The sequence below is a fragment of the Egretta garzetta genome, unplaced genomic scaffold (genome assembly GCF_000687185.1).
Source record: "Egretta garzetta isolate BGI_Z169 unplaced genomic scaffold, ASM68718v1 scaffold622, whole genome shotgun sequence".
NCBI classification, from domain to species: domain Eukaryota; kingdom Metazoa; phylum Chordata; class Aves; order Pelecaniformes; family Ardeidae; genus Egretta; species Egretta garzetta.
The window spans coordinates 390,908-415,745 of NW_009258780.1; the positions used below are offsets into that span (position 1 = coordinate 390,908).

At 42.1% G+C, this 24,838-nt stretch overlaps 1 protein-coding gene across 1 annotated transcript in view; it reads left to right on the plus strand.

The window, feature by feature from the left end:
• The first annotated feature begins 221 nt into the window (after positions 1-221).
• ANK2 (ankyrin 2) overlaps positions 222-24,838 on the plus strand; it is a 121,100-nt gene continuing 96,483 nt past the window's right edge. The window contains exon 1 of the mRNA XM_035889080.1: positions 222-344. Coding sequence (XP_035744973.1) covers positions 222-344 — 123 coding nt within the window. The remainder of the gene's footprint in view (positions 345-24,838) is intronic.

Consider the following 24,838-nt stretch of genomic DNA (forward strand, 5'->3'; position numbering starts at 1 on the left):
CATCGCGTTGTGTGGACGTGGCCCTCGTGCTTCTGAGTTATGGGTGCTGCGGAGGCTGGAGCGGAGCTGTGACCTTTTCTGGGGTGCCGGAGGAGGAAGAGTGGATTACGCTGTGAAGTTCTGGCTTGCAGCCAGCACCCCTGCAGGAAAAAAAAGAAATCACCTGGATATCCGCCTGTGGTGGAAACGGCTTCCTTGGAGCTGGTGTTTTCCTCTCCAAAATGGCTCATGCAGCCGCTTCCATTAAAAAAGTTCGAGAGTCTGAACTCGAAGAGAGGGAGAGAAACCTTGAGAAGGAGAGGAAAAGGCAGCGGAAAATCTCTAGGGCAGATCGGAAACGCAAGGTATGAGGGGAAAACCAGCCCCCTTCTCCCTCCCCCCCCCCCCCCCCCCCGCCCCTCTTTCTGTGCTGCACTTCACAGGTGTTCACTGCCATGTGCCATGCTCTCCCCTTCATTTTCCCAACCTTTCATCTCATTTTCCCCATTTGCATCCCTTCCTGTCCTCTCTGAGCCCTGCTGCGGTGAGATTAAAGTGCTGCCAGCCATGGCAGTCCACAGGGAACAGGCAAATAAGGGTGGCCATCGGCACGCGGGTATTGCCGCCTTCCCTTCGTCCCCAAACGGGCGGGAGACGCCTCTCACCGACGGGGAGCCGGCTGTTTCAAGCCTCTGACTGATCTGCAGAAGTTGCCGGGGAGGGAGGCGGCTGCGTTCGTGCTTTGCGGCGTGAAGGTGCATCTCTCTTCTTTCACCACAGCTTTTCCCCCACCCTACCCCATTTCCCATTTCCAGTTCCCGTTCCCACATCACCAGCGCCGCTAAACGCTGTGCGCCAGACCCGTCTTGTGGCGCTAGGCGTGCCGGGCTGTGCAGCGAGGGATCCGGAACGCAGCCTGGGCTGGCAGCCCCCGCTCACCGTACCTACGCCGCACACTGCAGGTGTATTTTCCTAGCTAGGGCCTGAAACGCCAGTCTGCAAGCTGTTGGGGGTTTTTGGCGTCTGTTGCTGGTGGCAATCTTTGGTTCTGTTAAGCCATATCTATGTAGATGTTTCAGATTTGGGGGGGGTTTCTGCTAATTTATAATTAACTGTTATTTTCCTTCTGTGTTAGAAACGAGGAATGACATCTCTGATTGCCTCGGGGAGGGGGGGGAAAGAAAAAATCAATAGAGATGATTTATTTGCCAGATCACTCTCTAGTTTCTGAGGACACGAACATTCTATATATAGTTTCTAAGGACACAAATAAAATACAATAGTGGAGAAAATATTAACACCCCTGAAGCTTCCGTTAAGGTTAGGTTTAGGACTCTCTCACATTGGGAGTGCCGGCGTTAATGCCTCCTCATTGCTATTTCTTTTCTCCCGTCTCAGGAATCTCTAGGCTGTGGTATGCATTAACTCATTCACCGACACCATGTTTTGATCCGTTCTTTATAAATTCCTTCGGGAAGGGGTAATATCAAGAGACATAATCCGTCCTGTTTTTTCTTTTCTGCTACCTTGCGTGTAAACACAGATCTCTCTGTGAAAAGAAAAAGAGCAGAATCCAGCCACGTAATGTTTGAATTTACAGATCCTTTTGGCAGATCTCTAGGATTCGGAAGCCATCTGCTCCCTTGGCATACCTGAGAAATTTGGAATTCATTTTATATTCAATCTTACAGATTTTCATTTTCTGAACTGCATGGCTTAAATAAAATTCCCGAGGGTGTTTGATACCTTTGGGACCACTGGATATTATCTCCCTGGCTTATAAAGGCTCGCTTTGCAGAGTTCATTAAGTTGCATTAGAATTCTCTTTATCAGAGCGAGAATGCCGGCTTGGATGCTGGGGCAGAGCTGCTTGGGGCAGATTGTGATTACTAACCTAATCCCCTAAGTGGGACACTGCAGCATAAGGGAGTTTTTGTGATTACATTTTTGATTGTGGAATTCTCTGCAAAACAGCCTTTTAAAAAATGTATTTAATGTGTGGATGTCCTTGCTGGAGGGTTGTCGTCTTTTCATGTTTGCCCAGCACCCAGCTCGGCTCCTTCCTCACCGTCTGTGGTGGCTTTCCTGATTTTTCTCATAGCCTATTTCATCAGTGTGTTTGATTCAAATGTGTATTCTACTACTTTAATTAAAGCTGGACAGAATTAATACTGCCCCTTCTGCTATCCCTTTCCCAGACTGCTGCGTATCCCTGCCCGCAAGTAGACGGGCTCGGGCCGCATGCGGGTTAGTAATGCTGTGTGGTGATGCAGGCTGCTATAACCAGATTTTCAGATCTAGGAACCACCAGTAGCCTTGGCGTAGAAAATATGGAGCATACCTTCATGCTGCTCGCCTTTCTTCCTTTTTAAAATTCAGGAACGGCCCTCGCTCCTGTCTCCCTCTTACTGCAGCTGTACCACCTTGCTGTTACGTAAACAAGCGCTTGGCTGCACCCTAAACTCGCCTTCCGATGGCGCGGGCGTGGGTTAGGCTGGGCATCCTCCCTCTGGCTCCTTCTGCGCGAGGCATGCAGCAACCCAAGGATGAGTTTGTTTATGTTTGTGCGTATACGTGCTCATACTGTGCAGGATGCATGGTGCAGAGCAGATTAGATATATGCATATGTATGCACACACACTCATAGACGCAATATACACAAAATAGATATGTTGTATAGAATATTTGTATTCATCAGTTCAAGGGAGATATATGTATCTGTGAGAGACATAGATTTATATATATATGGCACTTAAATTGCTGAAGAAAAAGAAATTGTTCCTCTGTGAAATGTGACTGTCTCCGAGTGGGTGCAGAGCCTTCTCATTTTTTGTTGACTTCCTTGGAAAATGGAGGCTATGAACAAATTCTGTGTGCATGCCCACGAGTGACAAAACATAAATGAATATTGCTTGATTGCTCTCAGCACTTAAACTCTTTCTGCATATAGGGAGTATGGTCCCAGCTTTGTGATTTATCGAAAAGCTATTGCATTGCAGCGCCCTGATTTTCAGTACAACCGAGGTCCATTTTGTTTGTAGGAACGATGGTGAGAGGGGCAATATGCAGATGTAAGGTATTGCAAACCGTCTTTTCAAGACCTCGTTTGGATATACGTCCTATACCAATATGTGCTGTGTGCATGAAGCACTGGTTTGGCCTTGGGATGGAAGCTTTTTCTCTGACCCTGGCATATCCTGATTATGCAGAAGAGGATAATGAAGGGCCATGACTTTAGCCAACATGTTGGGTGTCTGTTAGTGCTGTCCCGTGCTTCTCCTAGCTTCCAGGGATACTGCAGGGCGTGGGATCTCTGTGGCTTTGCCTCTTCTCTTGAGTATTTTGCTTAATGATGTTTTGCAGTGTGATTATCATCTGTCTGGGTACCGGCATTGCAAACCATGGCGGTAGCTTCTGTGCTTCTCAGATAGGACCAGAATCTTCTTAAATGTCCTTATATCTGCCATTTGACAGAGCTCTGGACAACAGCAACTCCCTGGCCATCAGCGGAGCTGGGAAAACGGCCAGCATCGGCAGCATTCTTGCTCAGAGGATGTCTTTGCAGTCTTTAGACATCTGTAGTTCTTTCAGGATCAACAGAATTATTCCACACCCAAAAATTGGGAAAAGGTGTTTGCAGGCTGAAGACAAATTTCAAGACCCTCCCCTGCATTCTTCCTAAGACTGACTTGGTGGATTTTTAAAACCGGTTGGCAAGAGTCAGCTCTGCTCAGCTTGCATCCAAATGGGAAATTTCCTCTTTTATGAGTGCAATCTTTTCTTGCAATGTTGAAAACCACACACTGATGTAAATACACGTATATAAGCGATAAAACCCCCAACAGGCTGCATAGTTGCAGGGATACCCAAACGTATCAAGAGCATTCAAAGCTAGGTACGGACAGAGGAGGTGAGCAGCTTAAAATATGTAGATTTTATTGAAATTTGGGCATGACTAATTCCGTTGTACCTAAATTTGGGATATGGAAGGCCCAGCTCCGCTTGCCTCTCAACGTCTTTCGAGGGAGCTGAACATGGCTCATCTTTTGCAGAGTGAGGAGAGGGAAGCGGCGTGGTTACGTGGTGGTCACTCACGGAGTCAGCAGCAAAGCTAGAATTGCAGCCTTGGAAGCCAGCTTCCTTGCCCCCGGCAGTGTGTAACACGCGCGTGCTTATTTCTTTCTAAAATACTTCTCGAAGCAGACGGAGCTTCCTGCCTTTGCATGTGACAAGTGTTGAAAGGATTTTAGAAAACCCACCAAAAAATAAAACACCAAACGAAAAAAGCTGCTATCAAAAATTGATTCTGCTGCCAAATAAAACTGATTTTTGAGCATACAGATAGGGTAAGCTGATGCCTGTTACCCTTTTACCATCAGTGATGAGGACAGAGTTTGACCTCTGGGCTCTACTAGCAGTAAGTGGGTATTTATTTAGTATTTAAATACACAGTTTTTAAAAAGTTTTTTTTTAGCTTCTATACCTTTTTTTTAAACGCCAGCCTCACGAGTTCAGCACTCTTTAGCACAAAATGTCCCACAGTATCTGGAATATTCACCGATGCTTGCCAAATGAGATTAGGAAACAGTTGCATCTCAGTGAATTTGCAGTGGTGCCCAGCGCCAGAACAAGGGGCCATGGGCACAAACTGAAGCACAAGAGGTTTCAGTTGAAGATGAGGAAAAACTTCTTTACTCTGAGGGCAACAGAGCACTGGAACAGGCTGCCCAGGGGGGCTGGGGGGTCTCCTTCTCCGGAGATATTCAAAGCCCGCCTGGATGAAGGCCTGTGTAACGTGCTCTAGGAGAACCTGCTTTAGCAGGGGGGTTGGGCTGGGTGATCTCCCGAGGTCCCTTCCAACCCTTGCCATTCTGTGATTTTGTAATTTTGTCTTTCACTTGACACCCTAAGCACTGTCAAAGCTCACACCAAGCTGCTGCTGCTAGGCCATATCTGCAGAAAGATGAGGATGGAGGGAGAAATAAAGAGCTGCTGCTGTCAGCAGAATTCAGGTGTGTATGGGGAAGAGTCAACGTTCGGTAAATGGCTTCCATTGCATAGCTGCAGAAGACAGCTTGCTTTGTTTTCCTTCAACAGCAAACATTTTTTTTCCGTTACTATCTCCTTTTTCACAGACCAAATACCAGAAAGAAATGTCACGTTACAAAATTCACGTGGAAAATGATGTCACGTTTGACGCTGAACCGGGTGGAGAAGCCCATTTGAAATTCCAGCATACCTTCAGCAGGGGAAGTGGGTATTTGTTAGCTCATACGTGGGCTCTGCACTGAGGCTGGTAGCCACAAAGTTCATCCCTTTGGAAAGGGCCAAGGCTTCAGTGGGAAAGGGAGGACATGGAGGACTTAATGAGTGCTTGGGCGTGCTAGGAAAAAGTATCCCAAGGAGGAAGTCATGTGGAGGTACAGTTCTTCACTCTCGGTCACTCCTACTTTGCTTCATGGACGCCAAATGGCATCTCCCCTGGTGTGAACACGGCGCAGGATCAGCATACAGTTTGTATTGGGCTGAGGAAGAGAACGAAAGAGTTTCTCGCTGTTTAACCTCTGTATGCTTTCAAGGTTTATTGCAGCTTTACCCTACTGATTTTTCTTTAGCACTGAATATGTCTTATCCGTTCAACGTTCTGTTCGTTGCCTTGGCAAACATCTTTGTGATTCACTAGGATTTCTAGATGTTTCAAATCCCTCTTCAGCCATGGGGAAAAAAAAAAATCTTTTTGGTGTTTTGTAACTGAGTGTTTGCGTAGGTGGTGCCTATTCCTGGTGGCCTTTTACCTTCTGTATCTCAAACTTCTGTTTTCATTATGTAGGTATTGGCATGAAAATAATACCCCACTGTTTGCTTCCTTGTAAAATGGAGCGTCTTTTGATGACATTGCATTTTTAGAATAGATTGGTATTTGCTGCTTCAGTTTTTAGGTGTTGTCTCCGAGGGGTGATAGGCACGTGACTGCAACACTGCTGAAGCTTGCAAATTCTTGGCTGGGCAGGCGCTCTCGCTGTGTTTAGTACGCATGTCCTGTTCAGTCCATCTTCCTCAGGCGAGTTAGCTACTAAGTTCACTGTGGGTTTAATTTAAATGTGAAAAACCAAGCTGGGCTCCAAAATGATAGCTGATTAAGCTCTTTTCACCTTTCTGCAGATACTACAGAACATTACCCTAGTGCCAAGTGTCATTATTTCTCTACTCTTCTTTGAGAGTTTCACACTGCTTGCCATAATTAAACTGGGAACAAATACACAATGTTCTGAAATAAAGCAAGCCAGGGGTTGTAGTAAAGACTGATGCTCTCCAGTTCCCTTAATTCTGGTGGGAAAGGAGCAATCTCCACTACGAGTTTAAATTTGCTCACCTTTATATTGTTGTCTAATCATCCCATAAATTATATGCATTTTTTACATTTAATTTCCATAGTAATTTTTGAAAGACAAGATTTATTTGGTCTTAATACATCATATGTAGACAGTATGTCAAAACACAGATCACGTACCGAAGTGTGGTTTTGTTATCTTGGGTAAATATGCCTCTTCACAGCTTTGCATTGAACTGATCATTCAAAGGCAACCGTTGGACTAATCTCCCCAGGGGAGGGGTTGACTCTGCCACACTGGACACTATCAAGACTCAGCTGGAGAGGGTGCTGGGACATCTTGTCTAGACTGTGCTCTTGCCTAGAAAGGTTGGACCAGATGACCCTTGAGGTCCCTTCCAACCTGGGATTTTATGATTCTATGATTAATTCATACCTGGAATACTGGAGAAAATATTGCCTCAATAGACAGGATTGTGGGGTAGGTTAGTAGATGGGTATCATGAAATAAAGATAGCGGTGATAATTGCTTCTTGCGAATTTAGTGAAGAGAAGCACACTTGGGCTTGGGTCTAGGGCTCATACAGCGCACGCGTTGTACCCGCTGGTACTTGTCCCCTCTGGCTAATTGGCATGACGGGCTCAGGAGTGGTCTGAAGCTTAGTTCCTCTCCCACTCCCTGCTAGCTGTGCAGGGACGCGTGGGGTGAATGAGGGAAATCGAGCTATATTATAGCTATAGCTCCTATATTATAGGAGGAATACTTGGGGGGCCGGGACATCGGACTTACTGGGGCCTTCAGAGCTGCTACTTCGTTGGCAGCTTGTGCACCATTCCTTGCTGGTATTTGGGGCAACGGCTCTCATCTAGCCATGAGAAGATGGAGCAATACAACTCTGTGTGTATATCTCTTTGCATCTTTCTCCCACCTTCCTTCCCCTGATGGTGATAAACCATTGGGCTCACAGCTCCATTGCATTAGATACTGTACATGGGAAGGGGAAAATGTGTTCCTGGCATGCTCAATCTATCCTTCTGCATGGTAAAGCTTGCTCGGTGCGATCCAATTTATTGGTGTACACTTTGGATTTTATGGCTGGATCAACTCATAATGTGACTGTTTTCGTAAAGTCAGGAAAGCATCAAAAATGCCTGAGTTTTCACCTCTCGCTCCATCTATTTCAGAAAAAAAAACCAACTTTTGCTGAACTTTAAAAAGAGCAAACGAGAGAGGAGAAATGGCAGCACCTGCTTATGGTGATGCAACCTATCCTGGTCTCCACAAATTTAACAAGTGTGGATCCTACTTATCAGGAACTATGAGTGATTAAAAAAATGGAGAGAACATTGCCACATTGAAGGAAATTATCCCCAATAAACTTTTACAGCTTTTTGTTTGGTTTTGTGTGCCTTCTCATAAAACGTCCTTTACAGTGATGGACATTTTCTGCACTGCTGGAAGAATTATTACATTATGTTTGGGCAGTTTTGCGTTAAGCGATTCAAAAAAAGAAAAAAGTGTGTTAAGGGAAATTTTACAAATGGAGGTCAAGAGCTAAAAAAGAAATGTAGATGTCAAACGTTAAACTGGAAATGTCAAGCTTTTAGGAACCTGGCTTCTGTAATTTAGTCCCTCAGGCTTTTCCATTGAGCTCCTGGGGAAAGTTTGGCACCTGAAGTAATAGTGGCATACGAGCATTGAGAGATCATACTTCAATGGCGAGATTTGGAGCCGTGCCCTGGTGTGTATATTTGCCAACATATAGCATATCCAGAGCGTGCAAACGGCGAGGATGCCCGTAAGCAGCACGGTAGGATTATTGCCATTCAGGCAATAGGTTAGTAGATGGGTATCATGAAATAATGTTCTTTCCCTGAGACGGTGCCCTCTCCAGCAAAGACTCGCAGCCCAACTGGAGCGAGTTTCTGGGGATCAGGAGCACAGGAAGCGTCGTGGCCTGCATCCGCGCTGTGATAGAAACTGGTTTTCAATCTTTTCTTTGCAAACACATATTAGCGTTGCTTCAGAATTTAAACAATGCGGTTTTATAAACAGGTATTTCTTGGTCAAGCGTATATTTGAATTTCTTCCTGTTTAGTCAACATAGTGAAGATGGAAAAAAGTGTTCAATGTACAATTTGGGATGCTGTCTGGTATTTAACTCCTGCATGAAGACTTTAAATTCATTTAGACTAGATATAAGGAAGAAATTCTTTACAATGAGGGTGGTGAAACCCTGGCAGGGGTTGCCCAGAGCGGGGGTGGAGGCCCCATCCCTGGGAACATCCAAGGCCAGGTTGGACGGGGCTGTGAGCAACCTAATATGGTTAAAGGTGTCCCTGCTCCTGCAGGGGGGTTGGGCTGGGTGACCTCTGGGGGTCCCTTCCCACCCAAAACATTCCATGATTCTGTGAAGAAGTAATGAGTTACTGTGTAAAGTGGAGGTTAGTGAGGTGACGGGCAGTCATCCCTTCAAGTCCTGATCATATTCAAATAAGAAAATACAAATTTAGGCAGTGATCTTCATTAGTCATACAGCGTCATGCTAAAGACACTGTGAAGAGTAGAACTAAACAAAGCCTTGATCTGCTGTCAGTAGTTAAGGGGTTTGTTGACTGATGTAATGGAAAACGTCCCCTTTAAATATTTTTCTATACTCATTTCCAGTCGAGATATAGAACATGTTCCAAAGTAGAGACCTGAACTCGTCTTTATTGAGAAAAAGATCCCCGATGTCGGAGAGAGTGGTCAGTTGTAGGTCACCAACATCAGTCCTGTAGGATTTTTCAGGGGTGATGAAAAACCTTTGCTCCCCCTAGGATCTGTTCTTGTCCCAGCAGAATGGTGTGTAAGTTCCTGAAACTACTTTCAATTTTTAAGAAATTTTTTGCATTTTTGTGAGCTTGTAATGAACTTTATCTAAACTTAGTATTTTTTTTCCTCAGAATCTTAGCAAAATGCTACAGCTGGTAGTAAAAAGGATTTCCATACCTAATATTGACTTGACTCTCCATGCTCACAAAACGTGTTTGTGTTACTTTTTGAGAATGTGGGTGTTACTTGAAAGTTTTTAAAAATAATTCCTGTTCTCTGCATTGACCCTAAGCAATTCCTTTCATGCGGTCATCGTGGCACTGGGCAGTTTTGTTGGAATGTCTGAGAAGCTTCTCTTCCCTGACTGGAAGCTGCTTCTTTGGGGGAAGAGACACAGTTTGCAGGAACTGCTGTCATATACGTAACTACATCTGGATGAACATTCCTGTTAGGAATCCTTTAGCCTTAGGCAGCTAAAATCAATATTTTTTTTTTTCCTCACCAGCCCATGGAGTTGTCCGGCTGTAAGTAGGAGTAGATATTCTACGCTGTTACACAACTATATACGGTATTAGAGCATATATAATAGTGAAATCTGAATTAAGGGAATTTCAGATGGTTCCCAAAGTTGGCACTGTACAAGGTGCTAACGTGTTGGCACTGTTCAAGGGCTTTCTCTCGGTAATTACTTATAAAAGTTGCCTATATTGGAACACGTCAGTGTTTTGCTGATGGTTTTTCAGGGATTGCTTCAAAACCACGTTAACGCTCATTCCTATACGAAGACCTTCCACACAGGGATCAATACAGATGAATTGCTACCTGCCCTTTGACAAGTGACTGAAAACAAAAGCTGCAATTAAGAAAAAAAAGTCTGTAATCACCATGTGCTTGTTGATGCTAATGAAGAATTTAGCATGTTAACCTCCTCAAAATACAGCGTGTTTATTAGCTGCTTAGGGCTTCGGAAAAGGGACAGTTTTAGGGAGCTGAGCCTAAATAGGTTTCAGAGTACGCATTTGGGAACTCTGCTGTTTAAGGTCAGCTTATCCTCCAGCAAAACTCCCACCGTAGTTGGTGGGGATTGTATTGCAGACTCTGGTCTATTTCTGAAGAGAGAATAAGAAAGGGCAGGAAGAGAAAGGGGATGAAAAGTAACACAAGATTTAAAAAGTTACCTTGTTTACATATGCACTGAAAAAGCCCATTGAGACCAAGCGTCTACAAAAGAGGTGGTTGGACCAGGTCATCAAAAACTTGGAGTGTTTCATATTTAGAAAATATTAATGGGATGCTGTTCTTGCACGTGACCTGTGGAAGGATGTGGATTTCTTTTCCCCTCTATTTGAGATCTGCATTCTCTTTATTTCTGCATGTAAAATAAAGCCAGTGTTGAGAACCAGCATTCACCCGAAATGGATGTAGCTCTTATTTGCCCAGGCTGGTAGAAAATCATTTCAGCCTATAGAACCGTAATTACAAACCTTTCTGGGCTGTTCTAGGTTTAATAATTTAAGCTTATTTTTAATTATTTACTGTTTCTGGCTTGCGCTACGTCAGGAGATCTAACAAAGAGACGTCGCTGCTCAAAACCAGTGAAGCCAACAGGCAGCAGGAGACCGAACAGGTAAAAGCTCGTTAGTCCCTCACTGCTCAGGCCATGATTTAGTCAGGACCGGCTGGACCTGGTTGAGCTTTCTTCCTCCCTTGCTTCATTTTTTTATTTTAAAGGCACCGATGCCGCAGAGAGGAAAGAGCTGACACGCACCGCGTTGATAATACTGTTGCCGCTGTAGCAAGAAGAGGCAGTAACTTAGATTTACCAAAGAGCAGAACTTCAGGCCCTGAGCGGCTAACGGGGAACAGTTGCGCTCAGGTTTGCTGATGAATGTGATACTGGACAGCAGAGCTGCCTGGGGGAGCGGAATCGTTGCTGTCGCCTGCATTTCCAGGCCGGGTAGACTCGATTCCACGTAGTGAAGTCAGGCAACAGTTTAAGTTACCTCTGTTTTAGCCTCTGCACAGATTGAATGTTAGCTCTGCTTAGTCACTGTTGGAAAGAGGCTACTGAAATAAGATGGTTGATTTGGGGTTGGACTAGATGACCTCTAGGGGTCCCTTCCAACCCAAAACATTCTATGATTCTATTCTATGATTTGTCTCATTATACAACTTGCATTCTTGCACCAAATTAAAAAAAAACCCGAAACTTTATGTATAAACAGCAAAAGGAAAAAAAGCAGTCGTTTTCCAGATGGTGCCTCTTTCTTTTTCTGCTGCTCATGGGAAAAAATACATGTGGATAGATACATTTTGAAAGTATTTTGGTAGAGTGTTACAACTTTGCAGGAGGAATTCAATAAAATATAAAACGCTGATGTGAGCCTTAAATTGATGTGCCAGGCTGCTGTGTGCAAAGCAGGCTGGGCTTTAATGATTATGGAGTCATTTTGCAAAATGACATTTGCTGGAGACAAAAAAGTGAATTAGATTAAAAAAAAAAAAAGTTGTTTTGGCTGGTCAGTGGCAATAGCAACTGATGTATAGCAGCAAAATTTTTCTGAGGAAATGCATGGAGACTCCATAGCAACTAGCTGAAATCCGTGCTATATTTTGAATACTGTTGCTGTGTTTTCCGTGAAGAAGCCGGCCGTCACCCACTGACACCGCACCCGCGCTGTCTGTGCTGCTCAGCCTAATTGCCTTTGGCAAATGGCAACTTCAGCATCAGGGTTATTTTTAGGATGACAAAAAATTCCCCGGGTCATATTTTATTTCCTCTTCTTATCATAAGGACAACGCAACACCTGCAGCGCTGTCTGAAAGGTAGATAAACCACTCGGTCGCTTCTTTGGTAATGATTTCTATACTAACTTCTCTTCCCTCCGATGCAGGCACCAGCAATATGTACTTTAATAGAGCTGTTGCCCTCAAGTAGTGCATGGTATTAGCCGGGTGAATGATGAGGCCTTGAAAAAGGTTTCCCAAACAAGTGAAATTGGAAATAATTGATAGCCGTGCCCAGAGCTGGCTCAGTAGCGGAGCTCTGCATTGCAGCAGGAGCTCTCCCAGGCTAAGGAAGTACGTGCTTGGCCATCTTCCCCCTGTTGCAAAGGGAGCCTTAGCCCTTCGCTCATTGAGTTTTAGGATTTGGTTATCCTCCCCGTGCCCGCGGTGCGGCGGTGCTGATGAAAACGCAGTTGCGGAAGGCGTGCGGCTAGGATAGAGTTATTGGCAGAGATGCAACTGGTGCAGGGCTGTAGGCTCCTGCATAGCTTAGAGTTCCACTGAGGATTTGTCCCTGCAGCGTTTAGCTGTTGGTACGGTGCTCTGATGAAAACCTTAGCGCCTGTTTGCTCCTAGCAGTGCTTGGTGACTTCATTAAAACGGAGGAACAAAAGGAAAATCTCTAAGGGCAGCTTAGCAGGAGCCAAGGTATTGCTTCAGCTTGTGAATACGTAGGTGGTAGAAAAGGCTAATTAACATCAGTTTTCTGGTTTCCTCAGTTCAGCCGTTTTGTAAGTCATCTGGGTGGATTCAGCAGCGCATGTTCCTTTCTTTCAAGCAATAAAGCGTTATTTTCCATTCTCTACATAGTGGTGGTAACAATGATTGGTCCAGAAGCCTGAAATACAGAAAGCGGTATTTGATCCTTTTTTAATGGAGATGGTCAAACCAACTTTAATATGCAAAGTTAATGTGACAGGAACAGAACGCGTGAGAGGAACCAGCCTCCTTCTGGAAATGGTGTTTGAGATGGGCAAGAATAATTTAGGGATAGAGAACTGTAATTAAAGGGTGTAAAAGAAACACTTGGTTTTATAATAACGTGGAGTATAATCTTAATTCATTGAAATCCCTGAAAGATTTGCTAATGATTTCAAGAGGTTTAGGATTTTTCCCAGCAGATTGCCAACAGGAGATAATTCACCTCATGTTACATAACCATCTTAGTGCTTTATATTTTCAAATGTAATTTGTGAACATGGCGTTCAATTTCTGTAGCATAGCTGCGTGGTGGAACGAGAGATTATCTATGGTTGAAGATAATGTTAAGCAAATATACCTCGAGGCCCAGAATGTTCTTTAGACAAAGTCCTATGATTGGTGACTTGTCCTGTTCAAATCACCACGTTGTTGGCATGAGGAGAGCTTTGGTGTTCTGAAATTATTAATAAACTTAACAGGGTTCTAAAGATAATGATTAAAATAATTAGAGAAGCAGAAAGAGCTTGAAAATCACAAATGGAGAGAAATTTGCAAAGGCAGAGGGATGACACGAAGGCAGTTTTTCCCAGCACCAGGAACTCAAGATGTTCGTATGCCATCAGTATGGTGCCTTTTGAAGAAGGAGGATGCTTGCTTCAGCCTTGGGAAGGAGCTAGTGCACTTGCAGCCCATTGGAACATAAATTTTAAATATTCTTCTCTGCTTTGACTTTTGCAAGTAATTTCTGGTAGTTGAGGTCCTTCAAATTAATGGTCTTTTAAGTTTGCTTAGATAACTCTATTGAGCAGTTCGGGAAAGACTATCTGAAACACCGTTTGCTGCCTATTTTAGCTTACAGTCTCCCGTTATTTCATAACAGTGTATATGCAACTGGGAGTGATGATCTCCCTACGATAGCGAGGTGCTCGTTCCAGTTGAGCTCCTGTGATAGTCATACTTGATAGAGAGAGGTAAATGGGATACACATCTTAGTTCACTTTTGTGTGGGCTGAGGTTATTTAACCTGCATTACAGCTTCTTACATTGTCACGTATTCGCTTCTATCTTTGAATTCCTTGAGGTGATGAATGCAGAAACTTGCTGGTACTTCAACCCTTTTGTTGGGGTGGGAGACCCCTGTTGTCAGTGAGAAATAGGAGCAGAGAATCAACAAAAATCCTCACTTCCTAAATAGTGCTTTAGGGCGTCTGGCTTTACCTGGGATGTTTGTGCAAGTGTTAAAAATAGGGACATCTTCATCTTCACTGTGCAAAGGTAATGCCGTGCCGGGTGGTGGCTGCTGATTAAGCAGGAGGAAGGGTCAAAGTTTTGCTATGTGTAGGTAGTTTTTATTTGACACGCATACAGAATGTTTCTATAGAATCCATCCTGCAGTGGATACACAGAAGGGTCATTTGAATATATATAAAATATTGTAATGAATTTTTAAACGGTACCTTTAGTCCTTTTTTAATGTAGGCGAATATTCAAAGGAGCCATGGAGTTGTGGAAGCGTGCAGCTGAGGAATATTGGAAAAGCATCTGAGTCGTTTCAAAAAAGTAATTAAGAAATTGTGCACGAGCTTCTGTACCGACGGCGTAGCGTTAAATACGTAGGCCAGGGTGTTGTTTAGCCCTTACACGAACAGAATTTCTATAATGTAGAGTGAAAGGTTGATTTTTGTAGAGATTTGGAAGAAGTTACTAGGTTTTCGTCGTTACAAAAGGTGAAATACGGTCCTCAAACTCCAAAGCGATTGCATTGTCCTGCAAAATTTGAGCCATGGCCATTTCCTTTTCAGAGTCAGGGAGAGGGAGTTTTGTTTTTCTGTTTGCGACATTTTCACTCCAAGTCCTAAGAAAAAACCACCTCAAATACTTACGAGTTCTCTAACATACTTTCAGTTTTCAATTATTTTTACAGCTCTGCTTTCTTGCATTATCTCCTATTCTTCCACATAAAATATTCCGCCTTAGAAAATTGAAGGTTTTCCTCGTACTGTGCTAAAACTGGCACGCTCTTCCTCGTGATGAATGTGTGACTTCATTTTGTACTACGTAACTTATGGGAGGGAGCTTAAGAAAAAGGGAAAAATTCTCTGTTTTAAAGTGTGCTTTTAGAAATAGTACATGTAACGTAAGGGGGGGAAGGAAAAAGCGTGGATTGGAAACATCCCACATAGACAGGAATGTTGGTGGCCTCGCTGAGGAAGGGCTGAGGTTGCCTGACCGCTGATCATCGAGGCTGCGGGTTGTAGCAAAGCCGGTTGATGGAACTGCCCCGGGGTTTTCCTCCTTTGATTTTTGTCCCTGACAGTCCCTTAGTGCATGAGGGAGCTGGAGCGGTGACTGAGGACCGCCTGGCCAGGAATAAACTGATCCTATTGAAATCCACAGGCAAAGATCAGGTTGACTTCAGTGGGTGCCGGAGGAGGCTTACAGAGAATGGATAAGAATAGCCAAATATCCGTTTAATCGGACAGCTGCTTCCCATGTATGCGGTGCTGATATCCTCCCGTGAATGACTCATCTTTGCAGTAATAAAAAAAGAATTTCATTTGTCACTTTGAATGCAGCAGGACTCCTCAAAACTCTCACACAGGATCTGAAGGTCTTTCACTTAATATTCATTTTCCCTAGGAAATGTTAGCCTCTTCAGGTATTTTATTATACAAAATCGAGTACTGTTCCATAATATATGTACTTACCTGAGTTTTGTTTTGGGTTTTTTTTTTTTTTTTGTTATTGTTTAGCTTTACATATATAAGATTTTTTTCTTGTTATTTTTACTCAGTCGGAAGGTAAAATACAAATTCGTGACCTCAGGCTGAGGTCTGAGCCTGGCTGAAGTTTGCCTTCCATGTGTGTAAAATGGAAATAATTGTACTCATCCTACTTCTCAATACAATTAATAATACTAAGGCAAGTATTCTGATTATGTTAGAATGTTGATAAATATTGTTATGAACTTCTAGGAGACGTTTTGCTTTGAAAAATAGCTGCTTCACTAGAAGGCTGGCAAACGGGGACTTGTCAGAATTCAGAGAAATCTTTGCATCTACTGTTTCACTAGATCAGTGTTGATGTGAATCATTCTACTACTGATTTGTAGTCACTTAGATATAGAACATATTTTGCTTTTGTACTGAAAGCTTATCTGGATTGAGTTCCTGAAGGTACCAGTTGCAGAGGAAAGAATGGGTTCAGTGCAGTATCCCACAAAATAGGGAGCTGATTCAAGCGAGATGGGAATCTTGGTTCCTCTTCTCTTTTTTTTTTTTTTTTTTTTTTTTTAATTTATTGTACTCTCAGGTAGCAGGGAACATTATAAAGCACAATACCAACTTATTATTTTAGCTAATATAATCAAGTCCATAGGCCTTCCCTGCTCAGGCTGCTTCTCTGAAGAAGTGCTACTCTGATGGGAGGGGTAACAAGAGTCAGGTCTGGATGAACTGGAATCTATTTCTGACCCTGCCTATTAACAACTGCACTTGCCTAATTGGAAACATACTCATTTTCCATTGCACGTAATTGAAATTTTATGTGTCTCCATCCCATTTGCTGTTACAAAGATGCTGTTAGAGAGAAAAGCTGGAAATGCAGTGTTGAGAGAAGGCGATAGAGGGAAAAGTGTTTTCTAGAGGCTTGTGACCTATTTTCCATCTTATAATTGCCTCTGGGCCAAATTTTGGTGCTCGGCCATGAAGTCCAAACAAATGAGCTGAAATAGCGACAGAACGGGGCTGGAGAGAAGTAGTACAGACGTGAAAAGATGCTCCAAACTGGAAGAGTGCTGGATGTCGTGAGGGACGTAACTCAGAGCTACTTGATTCAAGCCATGCTGCCTTACCCCGACTCCATCCACTTGCACGTTGGAGTCACGGGACTTTGTTAGGGGTGAGTGGAGGAGCGGTCATTGCTAAGGGTTTCCCCAATTCCTGGGGACGCTGTAGGATATATAGGATAATTCGGTAACAGAAGTTATTTGGTGATGATCAAATATTACAGTTATAATGTATTATAACCTAGAATTTAAAATGCTACTAGCACTTTCCTTGCCATAAGAGATTCTGAGTTTGAAAGAAAAGCCCAGGCTTTGTGAAAGGTCATTTTGTAAATTTTTCTGTTTCTTGCTGGTGGTTTTTTTGTATGTTTGATTTTTTTGTTGTTGTGGTTCCTTTTAATTTACATTAGTAGAGTTTACTAGCATCTAATTTTGGTTCTGTCCTATTTGATGAAACTATAACCCAGCTGTGACCCCTCAAGGACTGCACTGTGAAGGTAGCACAGGTTTTTTTAATATTTATTTTAAGATCTGCAACCTCGGTTTGACCAAATGTAATACCAAGAAATCTGGAAGACAAAAATGTTGACTTAACAGGTCAAGTTCAGTTTTGAAGGAATCCCGCTCCAAGTGATGCACTTTATGTCTATCCAAGATCAGAAGTGGACTCTGGTTCAGTTATTCCCCTCTCTGACAAATACTGTAAATCCTAATGTTTACTCATGTTTACGGTTGTATCAAGCCGAACAGGAATAGCAATCAGCAATTCTTGTGAGGAATTACCAATGGAAAAATGAACAAAACAAACCCCTAAATGTAGGCTGCAAAGAACGTACTGTTCCAGTTAATTAAGTCTGATGAGGTGACCTCTGGCAAATCTTGAAAATATATTCAGCTATTACGCGCTGGTTTAAAACAAGTGAGTGACTTCCTCTTAATGGGGACAGCCCAGACCCCATTGAATCTAGGCAAAATGTTTATGTACAGGCTTAAAATGTCAGCTTTTTGTATAGAAATAGTTTAATAGTTTAGGACATATCCTTTCTACTACAACAGGACAGGCATTTATTCCTTTATGGTTGGCACCTTTTGTTACTTTGTTATGGCCATGGTTTTGTGTACAGTCTTTCATATCAATGTTGCATATCTATGAATGTGTTTGTACAGATGACTCGAAGATGTTGGCTAGGTAATTACCTGAATTTAACAAAACCAAATACAATTCTGAGATCCAAAAAAATTAATGCCTTTCCAGATGCATTTATTATTCTAAAGAAAAAGTCAAAAGCTCCACATTGAATAAGCGTTACGGGGAGAAGAGGAGGAAGAAATCAAAATACTTGATGCTACATAATTTCACTTACAGTACTTGCAGTCCTGGAAGTCCTTGTGTTCTGTACGTGCAACCCAAATCCCAAATAGCCTAGTGTGAGGAAAAAAAAAACCCCAAAATTTTTCCCCTTGAATGCAAAACGCAGACTAGAAAGCATTGGTTATACACTGGCCAGCGCATGTCAAGGCCTTTCACTTTCTTGGGCCCTTTGGGTCTTTGGAAGGTGGTTTCCTTACCTGGAAGGCAAGGAGCCTACTGGTCCAGCTGCTCTTAAACGCAGAAAGACTTAGACTTGGAGTGAGAGTGTGCAGGTGACATGGGTTTGGGAAAAGGAACGGGGCTGTGATTAGTCAAGCTAAAAGGGAAAAAAAAGAGGCGAACAGTTCACCCAAGGAGACTGGGAGCACAGCGCACGCTCCGGCGTAATTATGCTTTTCCTAAAATTGCACTACTGGATTTTGAGAGAATCCAGTTCTTGTGTGGATCCTTTTGGGAAGATGGGGCTGTGTGTTCCCCTACAGGGCTTATGGCTTCTACGCAAGCCAGGTGAGTATTTTTCATCGGCTATTAGGATATCTAGAGATATTAGACAGAGAAGGGGGGTAACTTCTGTTTGCAACAGAACTTAGAAACCTGTACATCAAAACCTATTACTTCTTGTAGCAAGATGATCCCTAGAGAAGGAGAAGAATTTTGAAAGTACCTTAAATAGGATCAGCATAAAATATATCCGGTTTATAGTGTCCTATAGAGGCTGCCACCACCATTAAACAGGGGTCTGCTTACTGAATCTTCATCGTATTAAATATAGTATTGACATTTGAGGTTTTCTTTGCTCCATGAGAGTGCCTTTTGTGTGAATCCCGTCTACGAGGTGCTGCTACTGAACTACAGAGTACCTGCTACGTTCCTCCTCTTTATTAGTTCAGAATTTTGTGTTGGCTTTTAGCAGGGTTGGGTTTTGGTTGGTTTGGGCTTCTTTTGGTGAAGGGTGTTGTCCCAAGTCTGTGCTTACCTACAAAACTAATATTTACTTGTCTCTTTCTTATGTGTTTGTTTCGCATAGGCATGCAACATCGTTCTTAAAACCTTGGATATTTTGCCTCATGTTTTATAGTTGCAGTGCGCACGCCATTTTAATGTTGCGCATATGAATTATGAATGGCAACTGAAGCAAGTTTTATAGCATATTTAGGACTTTGCTGGAAATAAACTTCCCAGCTTTGTCATTATGCCTTCTTTGCCTCTCTCTAATTTATAGACACTATGGTTTTTAATAGTCTTGAGAGACTACAGCACGCAACAATTTGCCTTCGTCTTTTGTCCGCTGTTCATAATCAGTCTGGCGCTCACGATTTTTAATTTATACGTAGTTCAGAATTACCACAGAGTTTTTTTGATGAAGGCTTGGCTAGAGATGATACGTTTTTCAGTACGTCCTTTGGTGTTTCAATTAATTGTCTGGAGGTTGGTTGGGGTTTTTTCTGGGTGGAGTCAGTAATTCTGGGTTGTGTTTTGCTTCTTCAAGTAAGCTAATGGTGTGGTTAATTGACCAGATATAAGACAACCTATAATATTACAGAATAGAAAAATTACCCTGTTTTATGGTTGTAGTTGAACTAAATAGAAGTCCATTTTGCACAGCCAGGTTGTTTTCAACACCAATACGGATACATTCACCATGTGTGTCTGTATGTCCGTCTATCAGCGGGCACTGCCTCATGTTAGTGTGTGGATTGGGGGGCATTAGGTATAGTTTTCTTTCAGTGGCATTAGATACACCTTTTTGATTCTAGTTTAACCATAAAAAGGAATTTACTAAAACCAATAGCTTAATATTCAAGATAAGAGTATTTTCTTATGCAGATTAATGCACTTGTTATACCAGGTGTATTTAATGGGCAGGCACGGGATGCAAAATAAAAAGAAACTGCATAAATAAACTACATGTACTTAAGGACCTAGGTAATTACGTACATCAGCAACTATTAATTATTATGGGAGAGAAAAAGCTAGAATCTGGGGTACGATGCTAACCAAAAATGTATCATTCCTTGAGGATTCCCTAAGAATATGTTTGTTTTTTTTTTTCTTTAATTGACAAATACAGAAATGGAAAAAAATATTGCATATGCATTACATCTGATGCTCTTTTTGATACTTAAGCTGGCAGGTGACCCTGAAATCTCTGTTTCTTTATTCTGTTTTCAATTTCTTGGAGCATTTCTTAGGTTTTGAAGGCCTCGGTCTCCTCCTTTCTGTTACCAGAATGTATGCCCAGACAGCAGCTGCCTTTGAGACAAGAGGATACTTCTCTACCCAGCATTTTCCAGCAATATTTACAAAGAATAGTTTTACACAGGCATAATTACAAAATGTATTTAATACTAAAATAAATTTAGCTTCCCCCCCCCCAGCATTTTACAAATAAACTGATTTCCCTAGTTCCACAGGGAGGTCTGGTAAGACCATAGAACTGCCAGTTACCAGCTGTGACATTTTGCATATGTTAGGCTCTAAGCAGGTTTCATCCTCCTGCCCAGGACAGAGCTCTAGGGCAGGTAAGTTGGTTAGAGACCGTTTTTCTCATTGAAGTTTCAGTGCAGAAATACTCAAAGCTTGTGATAAGGTAATTTTTTAAGGGGAAAAAAAAGAAATGATTTTAAAAACACGCTGTTGTTTTCCATATAAAGTGATGTTTAATACAAGGAAATTTATCCAAACCTGCACTTCTTTGTGTTCCGGACATAAGATGCTGTGCTATTTAACACACAGGCAGCATTTCTTGAAGTATTTTCACTCTTCCTCTTCCTTGCATGTTAATTAGCTCATCAACAGAATGCTAAATCTCAGAGCAGAGCAGTTACCCTTGTCTCTGTCCCTATTGCTGGTTTGCTGCATGTTATTATGATTGATTAACCTCTCGCTTCCCATTACCAGCACTGCGGATGCCACTGCTGCATACACAAAAAATAGAGGGACAATTGATGTTTAGACAGAAAAATGTTGAGACTTAAATAAATGTTGGGCGTTAGCCTGGATAAAGTTCAGTTCAGTGAATGTCACTGCATGGCAAGATTTTTTGGAAAGGAAGAATTACCTTTTTAACATTGTTACCTTTTCATTCCTCATTAATTGATTCTTTTAAAATACCGTAAAGTGAAAGATGCATCATGTGGCAAACTCTACTATGTACATTGCACACATAGCTATATGTATAAGACATACTAGCTTTTATATGTTAAATATGAAATATATATTCACCCAACAAACTGCTTTTACGTGAAAACATGGAAGTTTTGTCTTTGAAAGTTGTGTAAAATTTGTAAGAAATCAAACAGAAGCGAGAACTTGAGAAGCCCGTAGGAAAAGGGTCAGCAGGACGTTTCTCCCGACGCAATGGGCTGTGGGCTGTAACCATGCGGTGCTTTCAGGGGGAGACAACGGAGCGGCGCAGCGCTCTGTACTGGGACTTGTTCTGCTCATTCTCTGTTTCAGTAACGAGGACTTAAGAGACTGGGATTTTCAGAGCGTCGGCAGTGATCTGCTGATGGATTGAAAAGAGAAGATAGGATGATTATCTTAGAGGATTGAGGCCTTACTTGGATATTGCAAATTCTGAATGAGATCGCTTCCCAAAATCCTACAAGATGGCTTAAGGCAGAATTAGTATCCCGTCTGAGTTAAGAAACAAAAATTAGAGCTAATCAAGGGCCAGATATTTGATTTAGATTTAAACTGACCTGCCTAAGATAAATAGGTACCAATTAGAGCTTACTGCCACGGGGAGTAATAAACCCATGAAGTTCTCAAGAAACGTTTACTTTTGTTGAAAAGAAAAAAGAAAAAAGCTGTTTTGGGCACAAGAAGTGATAATATACTTGATAGTTACGTTGGCATGGGTTGGGTCTGAATGGCATTCTTAACCCCTTACCCTGAGGTTCATGTTTTGGTGCTGCGAAAGCTTTGCTGCGTCACTGCTCTTAAATTACTGCTTCTGATAAGATCCCCGGGTGTTAATCAAAGTGCGGTTGGGCTCACGAGGCTAAATTGACCTAAAGGCTTCTCTGTGGTGGCCAAGCGTACTCCGAATGCATTTGAGGCTGTGGCTTTCCATCCTGCCCTGCATATGCATGCATTTTTTTAAATTTAGTGAACAGCTGTAATTTTATAACACAACTCTTTTTCCATCCCTGTCAGCAAATACAAACATTGCTATGCGTTAAACGTACTTCCTTCAATCTGCAAAGCAAGGGTGGCAAAGGTACAAGTCCACAAGAACAACACGGTTCTGCATTTGAGTTGAAATCAATTAGGTATTAATTGCATAAGTCATGGTCATTCTAGCCAAAGAACTGCCCATACGGTCTGGCAGGTTTTCGTGCCCTGGCTTGAGAAAATCATGGTCGGCAAATTAAATAGGTTAAGACCAACTGATAAAATGCTATTGAATACTTCTCCTTCTCCTGGTTCAACCCAGACTTTCAAAGCCAGTCACGAATTTTGCTGGTTTTGTAATTAGTCAACAATTCTTGTAATAGTTCCTGCGTTTTATTCAGTGTTTGATGTCAATGCGTATGTTCTGTTTCCGATGAGTATTTCTCTTTGAAAAGTGGAAGATTGAAGCGGGGCTGAGAAAGAAAAGAAATACCGACTGTAATTTTTATGAGGAAAAACATGTATGTGATAGGTAAACTGCTGTGCCTCTGAGGGCTTCTCTGTTAAATAGACCATGAAAATTTGGGTTGGTTTTTACCTTCCTGTGTTACACCTCTTCGTCCAAAAGCTCCCATAATTTTACAGATAATGACAAAGCGTTACAGTAACTCTGCAAAATAAGTATGTACCATAGTTTGGGGTTTTTTTTTAATATATTTGACAGGCCAAGCCAAAACGAGCCGAGAGCGAGCTGAGGTGCTGAGTCTGGCAGAATCCCAGGGTGGAGAATCCCAGGCTAATGCCCAATAAACACCCCCTCTCTGCACAACATGCTCTGTGTTTTTCAAAGAGGAAAATAGATTGTTGCATGCTAATACAGAAGCCACTTTGTTAGCAACTTCCATATTGATCATTTGATAATCTGTAAAAAGGGACATGAACCTTTTTTTCCTAATTACCTCAGAATTCACAGGAGACATTCCCCCCCCCCCGTGAATGAAAAGAAATATAAAATAAACCAGTATGTTTTGAATTACAGGAACCCCAAATAATAATGGTTTAGTTAATATTATATTTCTGTAGGTTACATATTTAAATGCTATGAATACTGGAATAAAAAGGTTACCGTTTGTACTTGCTTACACTCTAACCAGTATAGAAGGGTCTATTGGGCAGTATGCTGTATGGTTGAATGGCAATTGTCCACACTTTGATTTTTCTTTTGTTTCTGAGTTATTTTTTGTTCCGAGTCTTTTATCCATGGAATTCTGGAGGCTCAGGTGGCTTGTGTTTGGAGGAAGGTCCCTTTGAATTCACCAGGGAGCCCTAAATATTTCAGAATCACAGAGACTGTATTGCTTTTTTTAAAAATTGTATATTCTTTTAAACTTTCTGGTCCGTGGGACAGTCTTATCCCAATTCTGTCACACCTGTGTCCCTTCAGTACTGCAGGATCTGTAGCTGTGGTGATGAAAAACCAGGTTATCTGTTTGCTCGTTCTCCTAGGGATACAAAGATAGATGGTGCTGCTTTGGATGAAGAGCTCTTGGTCACTGTCCGGAGAGGATCATTATGCTTAATGTGTGGAATGATTCACCATCTAAAGCATAGCAAAATGACTCGTCCTCTTCAAAATGGCTCAGAATAGGTTTTTGCAATTGATTTGGACTGCAATTATTTAAGCTGAAAAGGATTTGCTGCTAGGTCCTCTGTAGTAGACAACTGTCTCTCTCTCTTAAGGCTGCTTGGGCTTCAGGGATGATTTGTTGTGGCCTCTGTGACCAACGTGCAGTAGATACCAGAAGAAAGAAGAGGCTGAATTTCTGGGAAATAATGATCGCATCAGTGTCGTTATTGTAAAACATAAAGGGGGAGTAAATGATATAAAGGCATAAATCATCAGAGTTTAGAATCTGCATGAGCTGAAGATCAGACCCAAAATAATGGCCAGACATTAGTGAGCTATGTTGCACTTGACCTTCCCATAGAAAAATCCCAAAGAGTGAAAGACTTGCATTTAGAAAACATTTCAAGGTTGAGAAAACTGAGAAATATATGGGTCCCGGTACAGTCTCTTTTATTCACCTTTTTTTTTTTTTTTTTTTTTTTTTTTAATTACTGTGTTTAACTGTCACAATGTAATAGGAAATACCTCTTTGGGGAAAGATTTCACAATAATAAATTGGGGGATTTATGCTGCTAACAACGTATAGGTTGTGATTGGTCTCGATGCTTGGAACTCTTTCTCTCTCTCGCTCCATTTTTCCCTTTCGTCTTTTATTTTGCAGCACTAAATGTTTTTACAGTACCTCCCGAATTGTTATTTTAGCCACTGTGCTACATGAGGGCGTAATTGAAACCTCTACTGCCAAACTAAGCTTTAACAGTAATGGCAAAAAAAGGATAAAGAAGCATTTTTCAGAGCAGCAGAGCAGTTTTGCTGCTGTTGCTGCACACCTGGGTGCATGTGACTGTCCCTCCTCCTGTTCCATGACACAAGCTTTGCCATTCCTGGGCTGATGAACGGTATCCCATAAAATTCAATCTCCATCTGGCGATTAGATTACAGCTTTGATTTCACTGCTTTTCACTTATTAGTCTGTGAGGTCTTAGTTGAGATTTTGCAAGTAGCAGCAAATCAGTGGGGCTGTATTGCGCTGTTTTTCTTGATGGCCGGTAGGAGGAAAGTCAAAGTATTTAGCGATGACTCCATTTACCACAAAAGTC